Source organism: Nerophis ophidion, unplaced genomic scaffold (assembly GCF_033978795.1).
Source record: "Nerophis ophidion isolate RoL-2023_Sa unplaced genomic scaffold, RoL_Noph_v1.0 HiC_scaffold_32, whole genome shotgun sequence".
Classification (NCBI taxonomy): domain Eukaryota; kingdom Metazoa; phylum Chordata; class Actinopteri; order Syngnathiformes; family Syngnathidae; genus Nerophis; species Nerophis ophidion.
The window spans coordinates 171,032-194,662 of NW_026906954.1; the positions used below are offsets into that span (position 1 = coordinate 171,032).

At 40.6% G+C, this 23,631-nt stretch overlaps 1 protein-coding gene across 5 annotated transcripts in view; it reads left to right on the forward strand.

Annotated features, from left to right (window-relative positions):
- The window catches only part of LOC133546571 (protein Niban 1-like), a 69,721-nt gene that overhangs the window by 41,004 nt on the left and 5,086 nt on the right, over window positions 1-23,631 (forward strand). For 4 of the 5 annotated variants that reach the window (XM_061892342.1, XM_061892341.1, XM_061892343.1 and 1 more), the window contains 3 exons: window positions 3,885-3,995; window positions 5,115-5,222; window positions 9,609-9,720. In XM_061892342.1, coding sequence (XP_061748326.1) covers window positions 3,885-3,995; window positions 5,115-5,222; window positions 9,609-9,720 — 331 coding nt within the window. Of the gene's footprint in view, window positions 1-3,884; window positions 3,996-5,114; window positions 5,223-9,608; window positions 9,721-9,790; window positions 9,938-23,631 lie in introns of those variants that run through there. The other variant, XM_061892345.1, reaches the window with a different exon arrangement.

Here is a 23,631-nt window from a genome sequence, read left to right on the forward strand (position 1 = left end):
TCTTATTTGTTGTCATCATCTTTACATTATGTTGTTTGTTTTATTTCATGTTGTTCTTGTTTTTTGTCATGTTGTATTTCATGTTGTGCAGTATTCCATGTTCTTATTTGTTGTCATCATCTTTACATTATGTCGTGTTTGTTTTATTTCATGTTGTTCTTGTTTTTTGTCATGTTGTATTTCATGTTGTGCAGTATTCCATGTTCTTATTTGTTGTCGTCATCTTTACATTATGTCGTGTTAGTTTTATTTCATGTTCTTGTTTTTTGTCATGTTGTATTTCATGCTGTGCAGTATTCCATGTTCTTATTTGTTGTCGTCATCTTTACATTATGTTGTTTGTTTTATTTCATGTTGTTCTTGTTTTTTGTCATGTTGTATTTCATGTTGTGCAGTATTCCATGTTCTTATTTGTTGTCGTCATCTTTACATTATGTTGTTTGTTTTATTTCATGTTGTTCTTGTTTTTTGTCATGTTGTATTTCATGTTGTGCAGTATTCCATGTTCTTATTTGTTGTCGTCATCTTTACATTATGTTGTTTGTTTTACTTCATGTTGTTCTTGTTTTTTGTCATGTTGTATTTCATGTTGTGCAGTATTCCATGTTCTTATTTGTTGTCGTCATCTTTACATTATGTTGTGTTTGTTTTATTTCATGTTGTTCTTGTTTTTTGTCATGTTGTATTTCATGTTGTGCAGTATTCCATGTTTTTATTTGTTGTCATCATCTTTACATTATGTTGTTTGTTTTATTTCATGTTGTTCTTGTTTTTTGTCATGTTGTATTTCATGTTGTGCAGTATTCCATGTTCTTATTTGTTGTCGTCATCTTTACATTATGTCGTGTTTGTTTTATTTCATGTTGTTCTTGTTTTTTGTCATGTTGTATTTCATGTTGTGCAGTATTCCATGTTCTTATTTGTTGTCATCATCTTTACATTATGTCGTGTTTGTTTTATTTCATGTTGTTCTTGTTTTTTGTCATGTTGTATTTCATGTTGTGCAGTATTCCATGTTCTTATTTGTTGTCATCATCTTTACATTATGTTGTTTGTTTTATTTCATGTTGTTCTTGTTTTTTGTCATGTTGTATTTCATGTTGTGCAGTATTCCATGTTCTTATTTGTTGTCATCATCTTTACATTATGTCGTGTTTGTTTTATTTCATGTTGTTCTTGTTTTTTGTCATGTTGTATTTCATGTTGTGCAGTATTCCATGTTCTTATTTGTTGTCGTCATCTTTACATTATGTCGTGTTAGTTTTATTTCATGTTCTTGTTTTTTGTCATGTTGTATTTCATGCTGTGCAGTATTCCATGTTCTTATTTGTTGTCGTCATCTTTACATTATGTTGTTTGTTTTATTTCATGTTGTTCTTGTTTTTTGTCATGTTGTATTTCATGTTGTGCAGTATTCCATGTTCTTATTTGTTGTCGTCATCTTTACATTATGTTGTTTGTTTTATTTCATGTTGTTCTTGTTTTTTGTCATGTTGTATTTCATGTTGTGCAGTATTCCATGTTCTTATTTGTTGTCGTCATCTTTACATTATGTTGTTTGTTTTACTTCATGTTGTTCTTGTTTTTTGTCATGTTGTATTTCATGTTGTGCAGTATTCCATGTTCTTATTTGTTGTCGTCATCTTTACATTATGTTGTGTTTGTTTTATTTCATGTTGTTCTTGTTTTTTGTCATGTTGTATTTCATGTTGTGCAGTATTCCATGTTTTTATTTGTTGTCGTCATCTTTACATTATGTTGTTTGTTTTATTTCATGTTCTTGTTTTTTGTCATGTTGTATTTCATGCTGTGCAGTATTCCATGTTCTTGTTGTCGTCATCTTTACATTATGTTGTGTTTGTTTTATTTCATGTTGTTCTTGTTTTTTGTCATGTTGTATTTCATGTTGTGCAGTATTCCATGTTTTTATTTGTTGTCGTCATCTTTACATTATGTTGTTTGTTTTATTTCATGTTCTTGTTTTTTGTCATGTTGTATTTCATGCTGTGCAGTATTCCATGTTCTTGTTGTCGTCATCTTTACATTATGTCGTGTTTGTTTTATTTCATGTTGTTCTTGTTTTTTGTCATGTTGTATTTCATGTTGTGCAGTATTCCATGTTCTTATTTGTTGTCGTCATCTTTACATCTTGTCATGTTGTTCTTGTTTTTGTTTCGCATTATTTTTTAGATGTTGTGTGTTTTGTCATGTTGTATTTCATGTTTTACAGTCTTCCATGTTCTAGGGGATATTTGTGTTTTATGTCATGTTGTTTACATTATGTCATGTTTGTTTTTTCATGTTGTTTTAGTTGTATTTCATGTTGTACAGTATTCCATGTTCTTGGTGATATTTGTGTTTTTATGTCATGTTGTTTACGTAATGTCATGTTTGCTTTATTTCATGTTGTGTCATGTTTGTTTTGTTTCACCTTATTTTTTGGATGTCTTGTGTGTTTTGTCATGTTGTATTCAGTGTAGTTCTTATGTGTTGTATTTCATGTTGTATTCCATGAGTTTCTTATTTGTGTTGTATGTCATTCCAGTGTTTCCCCCAGAAAATGTGAGTTAAAATGGTGTCTCTCCCGGGGGAAGGGGGTGCCACCCGGGACAGACGGGGAAGGGGGGAAGGGGCTTGGTGGGTGTAAGGATCAGTGTAATTTGGCCTGTCGCCACCATCACGACTCCATTTCACCACAGCCTGGAGGGCAATAGACTACAGACTGTGGTGAAGTAGGCCGGCTTCGTCGCTTGAAGAAGCCTACAATTTTGGGTTGTGTTTTCCACTCCGTATGCTGAGTAGCAATATACGATATATATCTCGATATTGTTGCCGTAAATTAAAAGTAAAAAACAGTCCTAATTAGCTGCGATATACTATGTATGTCATTATTTTGACTTAGTAAATATTGACTTACTAAGACAAAATAATGACTAAGTCAAATGAATGACTTACTGTAAATAAGCGTTTGAAGAAGAGTTAAAAGTGGGGGCCACATGCTGACATTTGCTCAACTCATCATGCTTCATTTATAGAACAGAAAAAATGTTAAGACTTTTGTTGAGGCAGTGGCTCTTTGTTGCCTTAACAACAAAGCGCTGCGGGAAACCTTGCATTTATGTTGTATGACGTGTTTGTTTTATTTCATGTTGTTCTAGTTGTATGTTATTTGTTATATGTCATGTTGTTTGTTGTATTTCATGTTGTACAGAATTCCATGTTCGAGGTGATATTTGTGTGTTATGTCATGTTTTTTTTATTTCATGTTGTGGCGTGTTTGTTTCGTTTCACCTTATTTTTTGGATGTTGTGTGTTTTGTCATTTTGTATACAGTGTAGTTCTTATTTGTGTTGTATTTTGTTTATGTTGTATTTCATGTTGTATTCCATGTGTTTATTTGTGTTGTATGTCATTCATGTTGTATGTCGTGTTTTATTTCTTATTGTTCCAGTTGTATGTTATTTGTTATGTCATGTTTGTCTTTTGTTTTTTTTGTTGTATTTCATGTTGTACAGTATTCCATGTTCTAGGTGATATTTATGTTCTATTTCATGTCCTATTTTGTTTGTTTTCACGTTTATTTTTTGGATGTCGTGTGTTTTGTCATGTTGTATTCTGTGTAGTTCTTATTTGTGTTGTATTTCATGTTGTATTCCATGTGTTTCTTATTTGTGTTATGTCGTTTATTTCATTTCATGTTGTTCTAGTTGCATATCATGTTTTATTTGTTGTTGTTCATGTTGGATGTCATGTTTGTTTTATTTCATGTAGTATTTCATATTTATTCTGTATGCCATTTTGTATTCCATGTTCTTATTTGTGTTATGACATGTTTGTTGTATGCCATGTTGTTGTACTTATTTATGTTGTCATGCTTTCTTCAGCTGGTTGAAAATTCAACGTTTACGTTTAATCAGCTGGTCTGCAAGAACCTCCAGGATGACAGTGAAGAAGCACTCTCTCTGATAGAAAAGGCCAAACACCGAGTTCTCAAGGTCATACAAAAGCTGCGATGTTTTATACATACTGTATATACAGTACATACACTCTACATGTTTCTTGTTGTAATGATTATTGAAAAGGTTTCATGTTAGCTTGTCTTATTCATTTTTCAAGCACTTTAGTCAATGCCCACGCGCATTAATGTATTATAATATTACAGCACTGTAATATTACCATTAACAAACGTATTACTGTCTTACTCCAGTTTTTGTGCACTTTCTGGCTTATCACCAAATATTTTACCCTAACAAAATTCAATATTTCGTGATCAGAGCCTTATGTTTAATAAATAAGGGACACTCCTTTCTCTCTCGCCGACAGCTGTTTGAGTGCAGTGTGTAATGTCTTACCAACGTGTCATCATGACTTGTTATTACAGTACTTTGGTTGCATACATTATGGACAAAATGAGCAGATCTTGATAGTTTTTGGCAATGTCATAAGAAACAATATTGATAAAATGCTGATAACCATGTGTAGTTTCCTAATGAAGCCTTAGCTTGATGTCCCTCTACTTTCTCCTGCTCTGCTTGCTGCGGCAACAACAAACAAAACTCCAGACGCTCCTCTTCGTTTTGTATGATATACTTGTGAACTTCATCATTCAAAACCTCAAACAATAACGATGTGGGAGAAAATGAATGGCAAAATAAAGCATGTGTGTTACAGTACAAAGTAAGAGTACAGTCAAAAATAGTTGTGATAATTACAAAAAGTGTACGTTATATTTATTCTAAACATGCAATTTATATATTTTTGTATTATTTAAATAAAGTAAACAGTCCCCTTTTGGCTGAATAAACAAAGCACCTTCCATAAAATGTAAAGGAACTTAAATAGCCTTCAGGCTTCTACACCTTGTAAACTGTAATATTTGTATCACTTGTGGAAACAAACACATCTTGCCTTAAATATAAATTAATATTGTAAATGAAGATTATGAAAATGGTGGAGAGTTGGTTGTTATGATGAAGTAGAGGTTGTAGAGCTGTAGATGACAACATATATTTATGAAACATCTTTTCAGGTATTTAGACAATTATGACTCTTATTTGAATGTCAACTAGTAAGGTGGTCTGAGCTGCACGTTGAAGGTTCCATTGTGCTTGCAGCAATATGACTATGACAGCAGCACCGTCAGGAAGAAAACCTTCCAACAAGCTTTGGTGTCCTTCACGCTGCCCGTCGTCAAGAAGATGCTGGCCGACACCTGCAAACCTGTGAGCAAGGCACACACACACATTTCAACATACTTTATGTGGAGCAGCACAATCCTAATACATTTAAGAGAACTGACTGAACATTACTTAAGCAAGCACTTTGCGATGGAGGCAAGGAAAAACTCCCTCGAGGGACGAACCCAGACTGTGGGGCGGCTGTCTGTCTGGACCGGGTGGCTTAAGCAAGAGTGACTGTGGCTAGATAGTGGGAGAAAATAGGATCAGGGGGTTAAGCGATGGGGGAGGGAAAAGAGAACTATAGGCAATACATCGTAACGACAAAAGTAATGTGATGATGCTAGTGATACTAGCACATTATGCTGGTTATTATGTGAATGTGGAAATGGTGTCAAAGCGCTTTGAGTACCTTGAAGGGAGAAAAGAGCTATACAAGTCAGTGTTTCCTCCAGCATATTTGTTAGTTAAGGTGGGGGCAATATACTATATATGTATATGTATGTGTGTATATATATATATATATATATATATATATATATATATATATATATTATATATTAGGGCTGCGGATCTTTGGGTGTCCCACGATTCGATTCAATATCGATTCTTGGGGTCACGATTCGATAATATATCGATGTTTTTCGATTCGATTCAAAAACAATATTTTTCCGATTTAAAAGGATTGTGTAATCATTCAATACATAGATTTCAGCAGGATCTACCCCAGTCTGCTGACATGCAAGCAGAGTAGTAGATTTAAAAAAAAGAAGCTTTTATAATTGTAAAGACAATGTTTTATCAACTGATTGCAATAATGTAAATGTAACTATTAAAGGAAGCAAAAATATGACTTATTTTATCTTTGCGAAAACATTGGACACAGTGTGTTGTCCAGCTTATGAGATGCCATGCAAGTGTAAGCCACTGTGACACTTTTGTTCTTTTTTTTTATTTTTATAAATGTCTAATGATAATGTCAATGAGGGATTTTTAATCACTGCTATGCTGAAATGATAACTAATATTGATACTGTTAATCATTTTTGTTTCACTACTTTTGTTTTGTTCTGTGTGGTGTTTGTGTCTCCTCTCAATTGTTCTGTTTATTGCAGTTCTGAGTGTTGCTGGCTCAGCTTTGCTTTTGGAATTGGATTGCATTGTTATGATATTGCTGTGTATTGTTTTGTTGGATTAATAAAATAAAATAAAAAAAAAAATAGATTTTTTAAAAATGAGAATCGATTCTGAATTGCACAACGTATTTGATTCGTATTCGAATCGATTTTTTCCCACACCCCTAATATGTATATATATATATATATATATATATATATATATATATATATATTTTTTTTTTCTCCGTAAAGTAAACCCAAAACATTCCTAGTTACCTGAGATACTAAGTATGTCATTATTTTGTCTTAGTAAGTCAATATTTACTAAGTCAAAATAATGACATACTTAGTATACATATTCCGTACAATTGACCACTAAATGGTAACACCCGAATAAGTTTTTCAACTTGTTTAAGTCGGGGTCCACGTTAATCAATTCATGGTATGGTATTCATACATAATAAAAATCAACTGCAGGCTTCCCAAATGTTGTAATGAATTAAGCATGATGTGTTGAACATATGTCAACACGTGGCCCCACTTTTAACTTTTTTTTTCAAACGCTTATTTACAGTAAGTCATTAATTTGACTTAGTCATTATTTTATCTTAGTAAGTCAATATTTACAGTAAGTCAATATTTACTAAGTCAAAATAATGACTAAGTCAAATTAATTGGATTGTTTTGAGCATCTGTAACGGTACAAAATGTATCAACGTGTCCCTCATCAATTCATATTTATGTAAGTCGACTTTCATAAAAAAGTTTCGACACCCTGATGTAAGACTACTTGAGTTTAAAGTGGAGTTTGAGTTTAGTTGGAACATGCAAGCATAAAATATGACACGTCACAATTTCCAGGAGTAAGAAGAAGCTGATCTTATTTAATCCTACCCCTTTTTCTTTTACATAACTGTTGCTAAAACTTTTGTTCACTTCCTGTTCTCATATTATTCACAATATACTCCATAAGTAATCACAATAAAAATAAATAGATAAATAATAATTGGTGAAGTAAGTTATTTTATATGATGAGATGAGTAGGATTATTTTGAGAATAAATGGATGAAATAAATTCAGAATGTTTATCATGGTTCATCTTCTTTGTACTTTATAAACACTTTAAGTTTGAAGAGTTTCTGAAGTGGATCCTATTAGTACATTGTTTGATTGCTTTGCTTAATACATTCCATCATTTAATTCCACATCCTGATATACTGAAGGTCTTAAGTGTTGTATGTGCATACAAATGTTTTAAATTAAATTTTTCTCCAAGATTATATTCCTCTTTTTTTTGAGAAGAATTGTTGTATATTCTTGGGTAGCAGGTTATAGTTTGCTTTGTGTATTATTTCAGCTGTTTGCAAATTCACTGTCGTGGAATTTCAGTATTTTTGATTCAATGAATAAAGGGTTTGTATGTTCTATATCATGGGTGTCAAACTCTGACCCGCCGTGTAATTTAATTTGGCCCTTGAGGCAATATCAATTTAGCATTCCAGCTGGCCCGCCGCTGTTATACAGCGTCTGTGCTGCTGCAACACCGCATTCACCGCTAATACTCATACTTGCCAACCCTCCTAATTTTCCCGGCAGACTCCCGAAGTTCAGTGCCCCTCCCGAAAATCTCCCGGGGCAACCATTCTCCCGAATTTCTACTGATTTCCACCCGGACAACTATATTGGAGGCGTGCATTTAAGGCACTGCCTTTAGCGTTCTCTACAACCTGTCGTCACGTCCGCTTTTCCTCCATACTAACAGCGTGTCACATATTTGTGGCCTTTAAACACACACACACACACACACACACACACACACACACACACACACACAAGTGAATGCACAGCATACTTGGTCAACAGCCATACAGGTCACACTGAGGGTGGCCGTATAAACAACTTTAGCCCTGTTACAAATATGCGCCACACTGTTAACCCACACCAAACAAGAATGACAAACATATTTCGGGTGAACATCCGCACCGTAACACAACAGAACAAATACCCAGAACCCCTTGCAGCACTAACTCTTCCGGGAAACTTCCAGCAAACTGACCAATAATTAACGTTTTATTCATGCATTTTCTATTGCTACTTCAAGGCTTGAATGTTTGGTTCATTCATTATTGTTTTTTTTTTTTTCAAATTTATTATTAGCCTGTGGAAAAAATGTATTTACCTCAGAAGATTGCAAATAGAAAAAAAGGCATACAATTTTTATTTAAATTGTATTTGATATGCCATTGATATTTTTTTAATTATTATTTGAAACTGGATTTTGCATGTCACTAAAGTTATATAAGCCTTGCTTGTTCAATATTTAATGCAAAACTTGTTTGGGTCCCTATTAAAAGGTTCATTTGTTCAACCTTTGTTCCGTTGAAAATTTTGGCCCACTCTGTGTTTGAGTTTGACACCCCTGTTCTATATCCAACATTATGTATTATTCTAACTCATCTTTTTTGTAACACTGTTAGTGAATGACGTGTACTTTTGTAGTTATTTCCCCATATTTCTACACAATAACTCATATGTAACACTAGTGAGCAGTAGAGAATATGAAGTGATTTTTGGTCTAGAACATGTTTTGCTTTATTCATTATTGACGTGTTTCTTGCTACTCTGTTGTATATTTTTACATGAGATTTCCAGTTCAATTTATCATCAATCATTAGACCTAGTGTCAGGTTCAAACACTGATGACATCTATTAATCAGACAAGAAGCAAGGAATCATGTAGAGACAGAGTTCAATGTAGCCTATGAGGAGAACGCATGGAGCTGAACACTTAGTCACTGTCTCGCCCTAACCCGTCCCTCTTTTTATTCAGAGTTCCATAGTCAACATCACTTAAGCCGCCTCTTAAAGGAGTGTTCTCATATATTACGCAAAGCGGGTCCAGGAGACACAGTATGTGACAGAATGGGCTGGGGGCCTTGTGATTTCGCCTTGTCCCCGCTTTGTCTGCGTGTTATCTTTTCTTCGTTGAGGTCCTTGAAGAAGTTTTGTCCTTGCATAGATTAGAAAAACTCTAACTTGAGCACAAAGGCTAATAACTAAAGCGACGGACTTTAAGCATAACAAAGTTAGTGTGATAATAAAGACATAATTATTCTATTACTAGAAATTAGGTTTCATTTATTTTTTCAATTTCTATTGCATCTATTTGTATTTGTGTTTGACTGTCAACTTGAGTTGATTAAATGTAAATGTTTGCATAAGATTCACTATTATTTCAATTGTTTTTTCAAAATGTAAGGAATAAATACAAACTAAAGACCAAAGTCTTAACTAAAACCACTTTGTTAATGTAGGAACTTGAGGTCCTTAAAACTTCTGTGGACACGGACTACTCCAACTTCATCCACGTGGACAACATTTATGAGGACGTCCTCCTCCAAATGCTGGACAAGGAAGTCACCAAAGGTACAAAATCAAACGCCGTCTTGCATATTCAGGGCCTGATTTACTAAAGTGCCGATACCATTCCTGACAGAGCATGCAAACATCTTGTCACACACGTCTGACTGAGGATTCTCTTTGCAGCACCAGCATCGAGTGTGTGTGTGTGTGTGTGTGTGTGTGTGTGTGTGTGTGTGTGTGTGTGTGTGTGTGTGTGTGTGTGTGTGTGTGTGTGTGTGTGTGTGTGTGTGTGTGTGTGTGTGTGTGTGTGTGTGTGTGTGTGTGTGTGTGTGTGTGTGTGTGTGTGTGTGTGTGTGTGTGTGTGTGTGTGTGTGTGTGTGTGTGTGTGTGTGTGTGTGTGTGTGTGTGTGTGTGTGTGTGTGTGTGTGTGTGTGTGTGTGTGTGTGTGTGTGTGTGTGTGTGTGTGTGTGTGTGTGTGTGTGTGTGTGTGTGTCTCTCTCTCTCTCTCTCTCTCTCTCTCTCTCAGTACGGACCTACTTTTCAGGGCCGCTAAAGAAAACTCTAAATAGTGCTCGCAAAACGGTGATGAGTGTTGATAAATCACATTGCATGTGCTTAACAGCTACATTTGCATCTTTTTCTCCCAGTCTTGTGGACCTTTTGTATATTTAGCAACAATAATGAAGACACACGCCTTATTCTGCTCACTTTACCCATGCAGTACACTTTGCACACCTGGAGTAGATCAGCTTTGCGTGTGCAATCAAGTTGGCACGCCTTTCAGCACACAAAGACTTTTAGCAAATCAGACACTTAGTCTCCCAAGTGCATAAGTGCATTCACTCATGCATACTTGCATTCATCTTTCAAGTCCATTACACTTGCATACTTAGTCTTTTCAGTGCACATTTAGTAAATCGGACACTTAGTCTTTCAAGTGAATAAGTGCATTCACTCATGCATACTTGCATTCATCTTTCAAGTGTGTTACACTTGCATACTTATTAGTCTTTTCAGTTCACATTTAGTAAATCAGACAGTCTTTCAAGTGAATAAGTGCATTCACTCATGCATACTTGCATTCATCTTTCAAGTGTGGTACATTTGCACACTGAGTCTTTCCAGTGCATAAGTGCATAAGTGTGTTCACACGTGTATACTTACCCTCAATCTCTCCAGTGTGTTACACTTGCACGCTTAGTAATTCAAGTGCAAAAGTACGTTCACACTTGTACAGTATACGTTATACTAAGACGCAATATTTTAGGTGTTAAATTGTATACTTACACTCAGTCTTCAAAGTTCATAAGTGTGTTTACACTTGTATGTGTACTTACCCTCAATACTTTAGGTGTGTTGCACTTGTATACTTGCACTTAGTCTTCCAAGTGTGTTCACACTAGTGGATTAACTTGCCCTCAATATTTTAGGTGTTACACTTGTATACTTACACTTAGTCTTTCAAGTGCATAAGTGTGTTCACACATGTATATGTACTTATCCTCAATATTTTAGGTGTGACACACTTAGTCTACTAAGTGCGTTCACACTTGTTTACGTACTTACCCTCAATACTTTAGGTGTGTTACACTTGTATACTTAGTCTTTCAGGTGCATACTTCACACTGATCACTATACAACAAAATGCAGTACACTGTCACTCCCCAAGTGTTGAGTGTGCAATGACGGACACTCAACATTGTCAATAGTGGCCATCTTGGCTACGTGGCGTAAGGGGCGGGACTACAAACCTAAAGGTAGGCCGTCAACACCGCCTCATTCCAAGCTGGAAAAATCAGTTCCTAGTGTTTCTATAGTGAAGACGTAGGAAAAAGCCAGCAGGTTTGTAATTTTGGCGATCCAAAGGTTGGTTTAAGTTGAAATGGCAAGAAGAAGGTAAACATGTTGATTTACACACGCCCACAATGTTTGGAGACGCAGTCCCAGAGTGAAAGTACATTTGTCTTGCAGTGGTGTCAGAGGCAGCCCCAGAGTGAAAGTACATTTGTCTTGCAGTGGTGTCAGAGGCAGTCCCAGAGTGAAAGTACATTTGTCTTGCAGTGGTGTCAGAGGCAGTCCCAGAGTGAAAGTACATTTGTCTTGCAGTGGTGTCAGAGGCAGTCCCAGAATGAAAGTACATTTGTCTTGCAGTGGTGTCAGAGGCAGCCCCAAAGTGAAAGTATATTTGTCTTGCAGTGGTGTCAGAGGCAGTCCCAGAGTGAAAGTACATTTGTCTTGCAGTGGTGTCAGAGGCAGTCCCAGAGTGAAAGTACATTTGTCTTGCAGTGGTGTCAGAGGCAGTCCCAGAATGAAAGTACATTTGTCTTGCAGTGGTGTCAGAGGCAGCCCCAAAGTGAAAGTATATTTGTCTTGCAGTGGTGTCAGAGGCAGCCCCAGAGTGAAAGTACATTTGTCTTGCAGTGGTGTCAGAGGCAGCCCCAGAGTGAAAGTACATTTGTCTTGCAGTGGTGTCAGAAGCAGTCCCAGAGTGAAAGTACATTTGTCTTGCAGTGGTGTCAGAGGCAGTCCCAGAGTGAAAGTACATTTGTCTTGCAGTGGTGTCAGAAGCAGTCCCAGAGTGAAAGTACATTTGTCTTGCAGTGGTGTCAGAGGCAGTCCCAGAGTGAAAGTACATTTGTCTTGCAGTGGTGTCTGAGGCAGTCCCAGAGTGAAAGTACATTTGTCTTGCAGTGGTGTCAGAGGCAGTCCCAGAGTGAAAGTACATTTGTCTTGCAGTGGTGTCAGAGGCAGTCCCAGAGTGAAAGTACATTTGTCTTGCAGTGGTGTCAGAGGCAGTCCCAGAGTGAAAGTACATTTGTCTTGCAGTGGTGTCAGAGGCAGTCCCAGAATGAAAGTACATTTGTCTTGCAGTGGTGTCAGAGGCAGCCCCAGAGTGAAAGTACATTTGTCTTGCAGTGGTGTCAGAGGCAGTCCCAGAGTGAAAGTACATTTGTCTTGCAGTGGTGTCAGAGGCAGTCCCAGAATGAAAGTACATTTGTCTTGCAGTGGTGTCAGAGGCAGTCCCAGAGTGAAAGTACATTTGTCTTGCAGTGGTGTCAGAGGCAGCCCCAGAGTGAAAGTACATTTGTCTTGCAGTGGTGTCAGAGGCAGTCCCAGAGTGAAAGTACATTTGTCTTGCAGTGGTGTCAGAGGCAGTCCCAGAGTGAAAGTACATTTGTCTTGCAGTGGTGTCAGAGGCAGTCCCAGAATGAAAGTACATTTGTCTTGCAGTGGTGTCAGAGGCAGCCCCAAAGTGAAAGTATATTTGTCTTGCAGTGGTGTCAGAGGCAGTCCCAGAGTGAAAGTACATTTGTCTTGCAGTGGTGTCAGAGGCAGTCCCAGAGTGAAAGTACATTTGTCTTGCAGTGGTGTCAGAGGCAGTCCCAGAATGAAAGTACATTTGTCTTGCAGTGGTGTCAGAGGCAGCCCCAAAGTGAAAGTATATTTGTCTTGCAGTGGTGTCAGAGGCAGCCCCAGAGTGAAAGTACATTTGTCTTGCAGTGGTGTCAGAGGCAGCCCCAGAGTGAAAGTACATTTGTCTTGCAGTGGTGTCAGAAGCAGTCCCAGAGTGAAAGTACATTTGTCTTGCAGTGGTGTCAGAGGCAGTCCCAGAGTGAAAGTACATTTGTCTTGCAGTGGTGTCAGAAGCAGTCCCAGAGTGAAAGTACATTTGTCTTGCAGTGGTGTCAGAGGCAGTCCCAGAGTGAAAGTACATTTGTCTTGCAGTGGTGTCTGAGGCAGTCCCAGAGTGAAAGTACATTTGTCTTGCAGTGGTGTCAGAAGCAGTCCCAGAGTGAAAGTACATTTGTCTTGCAGTGGTGTCAGAGGCAGTCCCAGAGTGAAAGTACATTTGTCTTGCAGTGGTGTCAGAGGCAGTCCCAGAGTGAAAGTACATTTGTCTTGCAGTGGTGTCAAAGGCAGCCCCAGAGTGAAAGTACATTTGTCTTGCAGTGGTGTCAGAGGCAGCCCCAGAGGGAAAGTACATTTGTCTTGCAGTGGTGTCAGACGCAGCCCCAGAGTGAAAGTACATTTGTCTTGCAGTGGTGTCAGAGGCAGTCCCAGAGTGAAAGTACATTTGTCTTGCAGTGGTGTCAGAGGCAGTCCCAGAGTGAAAGTACATTTGTCTTGCAGTGGTGTCAGAGGCAGTCCCAGAGTGAAAGTACATTTGTCTTGCAGTGGTGTCAGAGGCAGTCCCAGAGTGAAAGTACATTTGTCTTGCAGTGGTGTCAGAGGCAGCCCCAGAGTGAAAGTACATTTGTCTTGCAGTGGTGTCAGGCAGCCCCAGAGTGAAAGTACATTTCTCTTGCAGTGGTGTCAGAGGCAGTCCCAGAGTGAAAGTACATTTGTCTTGCAGTGGTGTCAGAGGCAGCCCCAGAGTGAAAGTACATTTGTCTTGCAGTGGTGTCAGAGGCAGCCCCAGAGTGAAAGTACATTTGTCTTGCAGTGGTGTCAGACGCAGCCCAAGAGTGAAAGTACATTTGTCTTGCAGTGGTGTCAGAGGCAGTCCCAGAGTGAAAGTACATTTGTCTTGCAGTGGTGTCAGAGGCAGTCCCAGAGTGAAAGTACATTTGTCTTGCAGTGGTGTCAGAGGCAGTCCCAGAGTGAAAGTACATTTGTCTTGCAGTGGTGTCAGAGGCAGTCCCAGAGTGAAAGTACATTTGTCTTGCAGTGGTGTCAGAAGCAGTCCCAGAGTGAAAGTACATTTGTCTTGCAGTGGTGTCAGAGGCAGTCCCAGAGTGAAAGTACATTTGTCTTGCAGTGGTGTCAGAGGCAGTCCCAGAGTGAAAGTACATTTGTCTTGCAGTGGTGTCAGAGGCAGTCCCAGAGTGAAAGTACATTTGTCTTGCAGTGGTGTCTGAGGCAGTCCCAGAGTGAAAGTACATTTGTCTTGCAGTGGTGTCAGAGGCAGTCCCAGAGTGAAAGTACATTTGTCTTGCAGTGGTGTCAGAGGCAGTCCCAGAGTGAAAGTACATTTGTCTTGCAGTGGTGTCAGAGGCAGTCCCAGAGTGAAAGTACATTTGTCTTGCAGTGGTGTCAGAGGCAGTCCCAGAGTGAAAGTACATTTGTCTTGCAGTGGTGTCAGAGGCAGTCCCAGAGTGAAAGTACATTTGTCTTGCAGTGGTGTCAGAGGCAGTCCCAGAGTGAAAGTACATTTGTCTTGCAGTGGTGTCAGAGGCAGTCCCAGAGTGAAAGTACATTTGTCTTGCAGTGGTGTCAGAGGCAGTCCCAGAGTGAAAGTACATTTGTCTTGCAGTGGTGTCAGAGGCAGTCCCAGAGTGAAAGTACATTTGTCTTGCAGTGGTGTCAGAGGCAGTCCCAGAGTGAAAGTACATTTGTCTTGCAGTGGTGTCAGAGGCAGCCCCAGAGTGAAAGTACATTTGTCTTGCAGTGGTGTCAGAGGCAGCCCCAGAGTGAAAGTACATTTGTCTTGCAGTGGTGTCAGACGCAGCCCAAGAGTGAAAGTACATTTGTCTTGCAGTGGTGTCAGAGGCAGTCCCAGAGTGAAAGTACATTTGTCTTGCAGTGGTGTCAGAGGCAGTCCCAGAGTGAAAGTACATTTGTCTTGCAGTGGTGTCAGAGGCAGTCCCAGAGTGAAAGTACATTTGTCTTGCAGTGGTGTCAGAGGCAGTCCCAGAGTGAAAGTACATTTGTCTTGCAGTGGTGTCAGAAGCAGTCCCAGAGTGAAAGTACATTTGTCTTGCAGTGGTGTCAGAGGCAGTCCCAGAGTGAAAGTACATTTGTCTTGCAGTGGTGTCAGAGGCAGTCCCAGAGTGAAAGTACATTTGTCTTGCAGTGGTGTCAGAGGCAGTCCCAGAGTGAAAGTACATTTGTCTTGCAGTGGTGTCAGAGGCAGTCCCAGAGTGAAAGTACATTTGTCTTGCAGTGGTGTCAGAGGCAGTCCCAGAGTGAAAGTACATTTGTCTTGCAGTGGTGTCAGAGGCAGTCCCAGAGTGAAAGTACATTTGTCTTGCAGTGGTGTCAGAGGCAGTCCCAGAGTGAAAGTACATTTGTCTTGCAGTGGTGTCAGAGGCAGTCCCAGAGTGAAAGTACATTTGTCTTGCAGTGGTGTCAGAGGCAGTCCCAGAGTGAAAGTACATTTGTCTTGCAGTGGTGTCAGAGGCAGCCCCAGAGTGAAAGTACATTTGTCTTGCAGTGGTGTCAGAGGCAGCCCCAGAGTGAAAGTACATTTGTCTTGCAGTGGTGTCAGAGGCAGCCCCAGAGTGAAAGTACATTTGTCTTGCAGTGGTGTCAGAAGCAGTCCCAGAGTGAAAGTACATTTGTCTTGCAGTGGTGTCAGAGGCAGTCCCAGAGTGAAAGTACATTTGTCTTGCAGTGGTGTCAGAGGCAGTCCCAGAGTGAAAGTACATTTGTCTTGCAGTGGTGTCAGAGGCAGTCCCAGAGTGAAAGTACATTTGTCTTGCAGTGGTGTCAGAGGCAGTCCCAGAGTGAAAGTACATTTGTCTTGCAGTGGTGTCAGAGGCAGTCCCAGAGTGAAAGTACATTTGTCTTGCAGTGGTGTCAGAGGCAGCCCCAGAGTGAAAGTACATTTGTCTTGCAGTGGTGTCAGAGGCAGTCCCAGAGTGAAAGTACATTTGTCTTGCAGTGGTGTCAGAGGCAGTCCCAGAGTGAAAGTACATTTGTCTTGCAGTGGTGTCAGAGGCAGTCCCAGAGTGAAAGTACATTTGTCTTGCAGTGGTGTCAGAGGCAGTCCCAGAGTGAAAGTACATTTGTCTTGCAGTGGTGTCAGAAGCAGTCCCAGAGTGAAAGTACATTTGTCTTGCAGTGGTGTCAGAGGCAGTCCCAGAGTGAAAGTACATTTCTACTAAAACAGCTGCATCTGTAGGAGTTGCTGAAACCGCTGAAGTTGCAAAAATTGCTGTAGCTGCTAAAAAGGCTGCATCTGTAGAAGTTGCTGAAACTGCTGAAGCTTCTATAACTGCCGAAGCTGCTAAAATTGCTGAAGTTGCTAAAATTGCTGAAGTTGCTAAAACAGCTGCATCTGTAGAAGTTGCTGAAACCGCTGAAGTTGCAAAAATTGCTGAAGCTGCTAAAACGGCTGCATCTTTGGAAGCTGATGAAACCGCTGAAGTTGCTCAACCTGCTGAAGCTTCTAAAGCTGCCCAAGCTTGTAAAAGTGCAGAGGTTGCTGGTGGAAGTGGTTGAGGTGGTGAAGCAGTGAGGCCTTCTAGAAGGAGGAAGAAGCTGCTCCTGACTCCCAACTGGCGACGTATGAAAACATTCTTGAGTGCTGCTACAAAATCAGAGTGGGCCTAAAATGCTTTTTTCCGTTCTAAACATCCCCATGAGGAGATTTCCCATTAAAAAAAAAAAAAGAGAGAAATAAAACATATTTATACACAATATCAGATATTTCCTGTTTGTACAACCTCAGCTCATGATGAAAATATATCTTGTGTGGACTTAAACGTAAACATTTTCATACATTTGTTTTATTTTGTAAAGATGGGACATGCTTAATTTTCAAATGAAGGTACGTATTAATTCCCTTTTATTTAGAAAATAGTTCAGGTTTGAATCACCTGATGTGTTTTAATGTCCTTTGCTCTAAAATACATCCAAGGATAGAGATGTCTGATAATGGCTTTTTTGCCGATATTCCGATATTGTCCAACTCTTAATTACCGATACCGATATCAACCGATGTATGCAGTGGTGGAATGAACACATTATGCCTAATTTTGTTGTGATGCCCTGTTTGATGCATGAAACAATGTAACAAGGTTTTTCAAAATAAATCAACTCAAGTTTTGGGAAAAAAATGCCAACATGGCACTGCCATATTTGTTATTGAAGTCACAAAATGCATTTTTTATTTTATTTTAACATGCCTCAAAACAGCAGTTTGGAATTTGGGATATGCTCTCCCTGAGAGAGAATGAGGAGGTTGAGGTGGGTTGTAGGGGGTAGCGAGGGCGTGTATTGTGGCTCCCGGAAGAGTTAGTGCTTCAACGGGTTCTGGATATTTGTTCTGTTGTGTTTATGTTGTGTTACGGTGTGGATGTTCTCCCAAAATTTTGTTTGGTGTGGGTTCACAGTGTGGCGCATATTTGTAACAGTGTTAAAGTTGTTTATACGGCCACACTCAGTGTGACCTGTATGGCTGTTGACCAAGTATGCTTTGCATTCACTTGTGTGTGGAAAGTTGTAGATATTATGTGATTGGGCCGCCACACAGTGGCAGTGCCTTTAAGGTTTATTAGCGCTCTGTACTTCTCCCTACGCCCGTGTACACAGCGGCGTTTTAAAAAGTCAAAAATGTTACTTTTTCAAAATCAAAAAAACAATGATTTTGAAGCCAATAATTTCCGATATTACAAACCCCGTTTCCATATGAGTTGGGAAATTGTGTTAGATGTAAATATAAACAGAATACAATGATTTGCAAATCCTTTTCGAGCCATATTCAGTTGAATGCACTACAAAGACAACATATTTGATGTTCAAACTGATAAACTTTATATTTTTTTGCAAATCATAGTTAATGGCTGCAACACGTGCCAAAGTAGTTGGGAAAGGGCATGTTCACCACTGCGTTACATCACCTTTTCTTTTAACAACACTCTATAAACGTTTGGGAACTGAGGAAACTAATTCTTGAAGTTTTGAAAGTGGAATTCTTTCCCATTCTTGTTTTATGTAGAGCTTCAGTCCTTCAACAGTCCGGGGTCTCCGCTGTCCTATTTTACGCTTCATAATGCGCCACACATTTTCCATGGGAGAAAGGTCTGGACTGCAGGTGGGCCAGGAAAGTACCCGCAGTCTTTTACTACGAAGCCACGCTGTTGTAAGACTTGGCTTGGCATTGTCTTGCTGAAATAAGCAGGGGCGTCCATGATAACACTGCTTGGATGACAACATAGTTGCTCCAAAACCTGTATGGACCATTCAGTATTAATGGTGCCTTCACAGATGTGTAAGTTACCCATGCCTCGGGTACTAATACACCCCCATACCATCACACATGCTGGCTTTTACACTTTGTGTCAATAATAGTCAGGATGGTTCGTGTGTGTGTGTGTGTGTGTGTGTGTGTGTGTGTGTGTGTGTGTGTGTGTGTGTGTGTGTGTGTGTGTGTGTGTGTGTGTGTGTGTGTGTGTGTGTGTGTGTGTGTGTGTGTGTGTGTGTGTGTGTGTGTGTGTGTGTGTGTGTGTGTGTGTGTGTGTGTGTGTGTGTGTGTGTGTGTGTGTGTGTGTGTGTGTGTGTCTCTCTCTCTCTCTCTCTCTCTCTCAGTACGGACCTACTTTTCAGGGCCGCTAAAGAAAACTCTAAATAGTGCTCGCAAAACGGTGATGAGTGTTGATAAATCACATTGCATGTGCTTAACAGCTACATTTGCATCTTTTTCTCCCAGTCTTGTGGACCTTTTGTATATTTAGCAACAATAATGAAGACACACGCCTTATTCTGCTCACTTTACCCATGCAGTACACTTTGCACACCTGGAGTAGATCAGCTTTGCGTGTGCAATCAAGTTGGCACGCCTTTCAGCACACAAAGACTTTTAGCAAATCAGACACTTAGTCTCCCAAGTGCATAAGTGCATTCACTCATGCATACTTGCATTCATCTTTCAAGTCCATTACACTTGCATACTTAGTCTTTTCAGTGCACATTTAGTAAATCGGACACTTAGTCTTTCAAGTGAATAAGTGCATTCACTCATGCATACTTGCATTCATCTTTCAAGTGTGTTACACTTGCATACTTATTAGTCTTTTCAGTTCACATTTAGTAAATCAGACAGTCTTTCAAGTGAATAAGTGCATTCACTCATGCATACTTGCATTCATCTTTCAAGTGTGGTACATTTGCACACTGAGTCTTTCCAGTGCATAAGTGCATAAGTGTGTTCACACGTGTATACTTACCCTCAATCTCTCCAGTGTGTTACACTTGCACGCTTAGTAATTCAAGTGCAAAAGTACGTTCACACTTGTACAGTATACGTTATACTAAGACGCAATATTTTAGGTGTTAAATTGTATACTTACACTCAGTCTTCAAAGTTCATAAGTGTGTTTACACTTGTATGTGTACTTACCCTCAATACTTTAGGTGTGTTGCACTTGTATACTTGCACTTAGTCTTCCAAGTGTGTTCACACTAGTGGATTAACTTGCCCTCAATATTTTAGGTGTTACACTTGTATACTTACACTTAGTCTTTCAAGTGCATAAGTGTGTTCACACATGTATATGTACTTATCCTCAATATTTTAGGTGTGACACACTTAGTCTACTAAGTGCGTTCACACTTGTTTACGTACTTACCCTCAATACTTTAGGTGTGTTACACTTGTATACTTAGTCTTTCAGGTGCATACTTCACACTGATCACTATACAACAAAATGCAGTACACTGTCACTCCCCAAGTGTTGAGTGTGCAATGACGGACACTCAACATTGTCAATAGTGGCCATCTTGGCTACGTGGCGTAAGGGGCGGGACTACAAACCTAAAGGTAGGCCGTCAACACCGCCTCATTCCAAGCTGGAAAAATCAGTTCCTAGTGTTTCTATAGTGAAGACGTAGGAAAAAGCCAGCAGGTTTGTAATTTTGGCGATCCAAAGGTTGGTTTAAGTTGAAATGGCAAGAAGAAGGTAAACATGTTGATTTACACACGCCCACAATGTTTGGAGACGCAGTCCCAGAGTGAAAGTACATTTGTCTTGCAGTGGTGTCAGAGGCAGCCCCAGAGTGAAAGTACATTTGTCTTGCAGTGGTGTCAGAGGCAGTCCCAGAGTGAAAGTACATTTGTCTTGCAGTGGTGTCAGAGGCAGTCCCAGAGTGAAAGTACATTTGTCTTGCAGTGGTGTCAGAGGCAGTCCCAGAATGAAAGTACATTTGTCTTGCAGTGGTGTCAGAGGCAGCCCCAAAGTGAAAGTATATTTGTCTTGCAGTGGTGTCAGAGGCAGTCCCAGAGTGAAAGTACATTTGTCTTGCAGTGGTGTCAGAGGCAGTCCCAGAGTGAAAGTACATTTGTCTTGCAGTGGTGTCAGAGGCAGTCCCAGAATGAAAGTACATTTGTCTTGCAGTGGTGTCAGAGGCAGCCCCAAAGTGAAAGTATATTTGTCTTGCAGTGGTGTCAGAGGCAGCCCCAGAGTGAAAGTACATTTGTCTTGCAGTGGTGTCAGAGGCAGCCCCAGAGTGAAAGTACATTTGTCTTGCAGTGGTGTCAGAAGCAGTCCCAGAGTGAAAGTACATTTGTCTTGCAGTGGTGTCAGAGGCAGTCCCAGAGTGAAAGTACATTTGTCTTGCAGTGGTGTCAGAAGCAGTCCCAGAGTGAAAGTACATTTGTCTTGCAGTGGTGTCAGAGGCAGTCCCAGAGTGAAAGTACATTTGTCTTGCAGTGGTGTCTGAGGCAGTCCCAGAGTGAAAGTACATTTGTCTTGCAGTGGTGTCAGAGGCAGTCCCAGAGTGAAAGTACATTTGTCTTGCAGTGGTGTCAGAGGCAGTCCCAGAGTGAAAGTACATTTGTCTTGCAGTGGTGTCAGAGGCAGTCCCAGAGTGAAAGTACATTTGTCTTGCAGTGGTGTCAGAGGCAGTCCCAGAATGAAAGTACATTTGTCTTGCAGTGGTGTCAGAGGCAGCCCCAGAGTGAAAGTACATTTGTCTTGCAGTGGTGTCAGAGGCAGTCCCAGAGTGAAAGTACATTTGTCTTGCAGTGGTGTCAGAGGCAGTCCCAGAATGAAAGTACATTTGTCTTGCAGTGGTGTCAGAGGCAGTCCCAGAGTGAAAGTACATTTGTCTTGCAGTGGTGTCAGAGGCAGCCCCAGAGTGAAAGTACATTTGTCTTGCAGTGGTGTCAGAGGCAGTCCCAGAGTGAAAGTACATTTGTCTTGCAGTGGTGTCAGAGGCAGTCCCAGAGTGAAAGTACATTTGTCTTGCAGTGGTGTCAGAGGCAGTCCCAGAATGAAAGTACATTTGTCTTGCAGTGGTGTCAGAGGCAGCCCCAAAGTGAAAGTATATTTGTCTTGCAGTGGTGTCAGAGGCAGTCCCAGAGTGAAAGTACATTTGTCTTGCAGTGGTGTCAGAGGCAGTCCCAGAGTGAAAGTACATTTGTCTTGCAGTGGTGTCAGAGGCAGTCCCAGAATGAAAGTACATTTGTCTTGCAGTGGTGTCAGAGGCAGCCCCAAAGTGAAAGTATATTTGTCTTGCAGTGGTGTCAGAGGCAGCCCCAGAGTGAAAGTACATTTGTCTTGCAGTGGTGTCAGAGGCAGCCCCAGAGTGAAAGTACATTTGTCTTGCAGTGGTGTCAGAAGCAGTCCCAGAGTGAAAGTACATTTGTCTTGCAGTGGTGTCAGAGGCAGTCCCAGAGTGAAAGTACATTTGTCTTGCAGTGGTGTCAGAAGCAGTCCCAGAGTGAAAGTACATTTGTCTTGCAGTGGTGTCAGAGGCAGTCCCAGAGTGAAAGTACATTTGTCTTGCAGTGGTGTCTGAGGCAGTCCCAGAGTGAAAGTACATTTGTCTTGCAGTGGTGTCAGAGGCAGTCCCAGAGTGAAAGTACATTTGTCTTGCAGTGGTGTCAGAGGCAGTCCCAGAGTGAAAGTACATTTGTCTTGCAGTGGTGTCAGAAGCAGTCCCAGAGTGAAAGTACATTTGTCTTGCAGTGGTGTCAGAGGCAGTCCCAGAGTGAAAGTACATTTGTCTTGCAGTGGTGTCAGAGGCAGTCCCAGAGTGAAAGTACATTTGTCTTGCAGTGGTGTCAAAGGCAGCCCCAGAGTGAAAGTACATTTGTCTTGCAGTGGTGTCAGAGGCAGCCCCAGAGGGAAAGTACATTTGTCTTGCAGTGGTGTCAGACGCAGCCCCAGAGTGAAAGTACATTTGTCTTGCAGTGGTGTCAGAGGCAGTCCCAGAGTGAAAGTACATTTGTCTTGCAGTGGTGTCAGAGGCAGTCCCAGAGTGAAAGTACATTTGTCTTGCAGTGGTGTCAGAGGCAGTCCCAGAGTGAAAGTACATTTGTCTTGCAGTGGTGTCAGAGGCAGTCCCAGAGTGAAAGTACATTTGTCTTGCAGTGGTGTCAGAGGCAGCCCCAGAGTGAAAGTACATTTGTCTTGCAGTGGTGTCAGGCAGCCCCAGAGTGAAAGTACATTTCTCTTGCAGTGGTGTCAGAGGCAGTCCCAGAGTGAAAGTACATTTGTCTTGCAGTGGTGTCAGAGGCAGCCCCAGAGTGAAAGTACATTTGTCTTGCAGTGGTGTCAGAGGCAGCCCCAGAGTGAAAGTACATTTGTCTTGCAGTGGTGTCAGACGCAGCCCAAGAGTGAAAGTACATTTGTCTTGCAGTGGTGTCAGAGGCAGTCCCAGAGTGAAAGTACATTTGTCTTGCAGTGGTGTCAGAGGCAGTCCCAGAGTGAAAGTACATTTGTCTTGCAGTGGTGTCAGAGGCAGTCCCAGAGTGAAATTACATTTGTCTTGCAGTGGTGTCAGAGGCAGTCCCAGAGTGAAAGTACATTTGTCTTGCAGTGGTGTCAGAAGCAGTCCCAGAGTGAAAGTACATTTGTCTTGCAGTGGTGTCAGAGGCAGTCCCAGAGTGAAAGTACATTTGTCTTGCAGTGGTGTCAGAGGCAGTCCCAGAGTGAAAGTACATTTGTCTTGCAGTGGTGTCAGAGGCAGTCCCAGAGTGAAAGTACATTTGTCTTGCAGTGGTGTCTGAGGCAGTCCCAGAGTGAAAGTACATTTGTCTTGCAGTGGTGTCAGAGGCAGTCCCAGAGTGAAAGTACATTTGTCTTGCAGTGGTGTCAGAGGCAGTCCCAGAGTGAAAGTACATTTGTCTTGCAGTGGTGTCAGAGGCAGTCCCAGAGTGAAAGTACATTTGTCTTGCAGTGGTGTCAGAGGCAGTCCCAGAGTGAAAGTACATTTGTCTTGCAGTGGTGTCAGAGGCAGTCCCAGAGTGAAAGTACATTTGTCTTGCAGTGGTGTCAGAGGCAGTCCCAGAGTGAAAGTACATTTGTC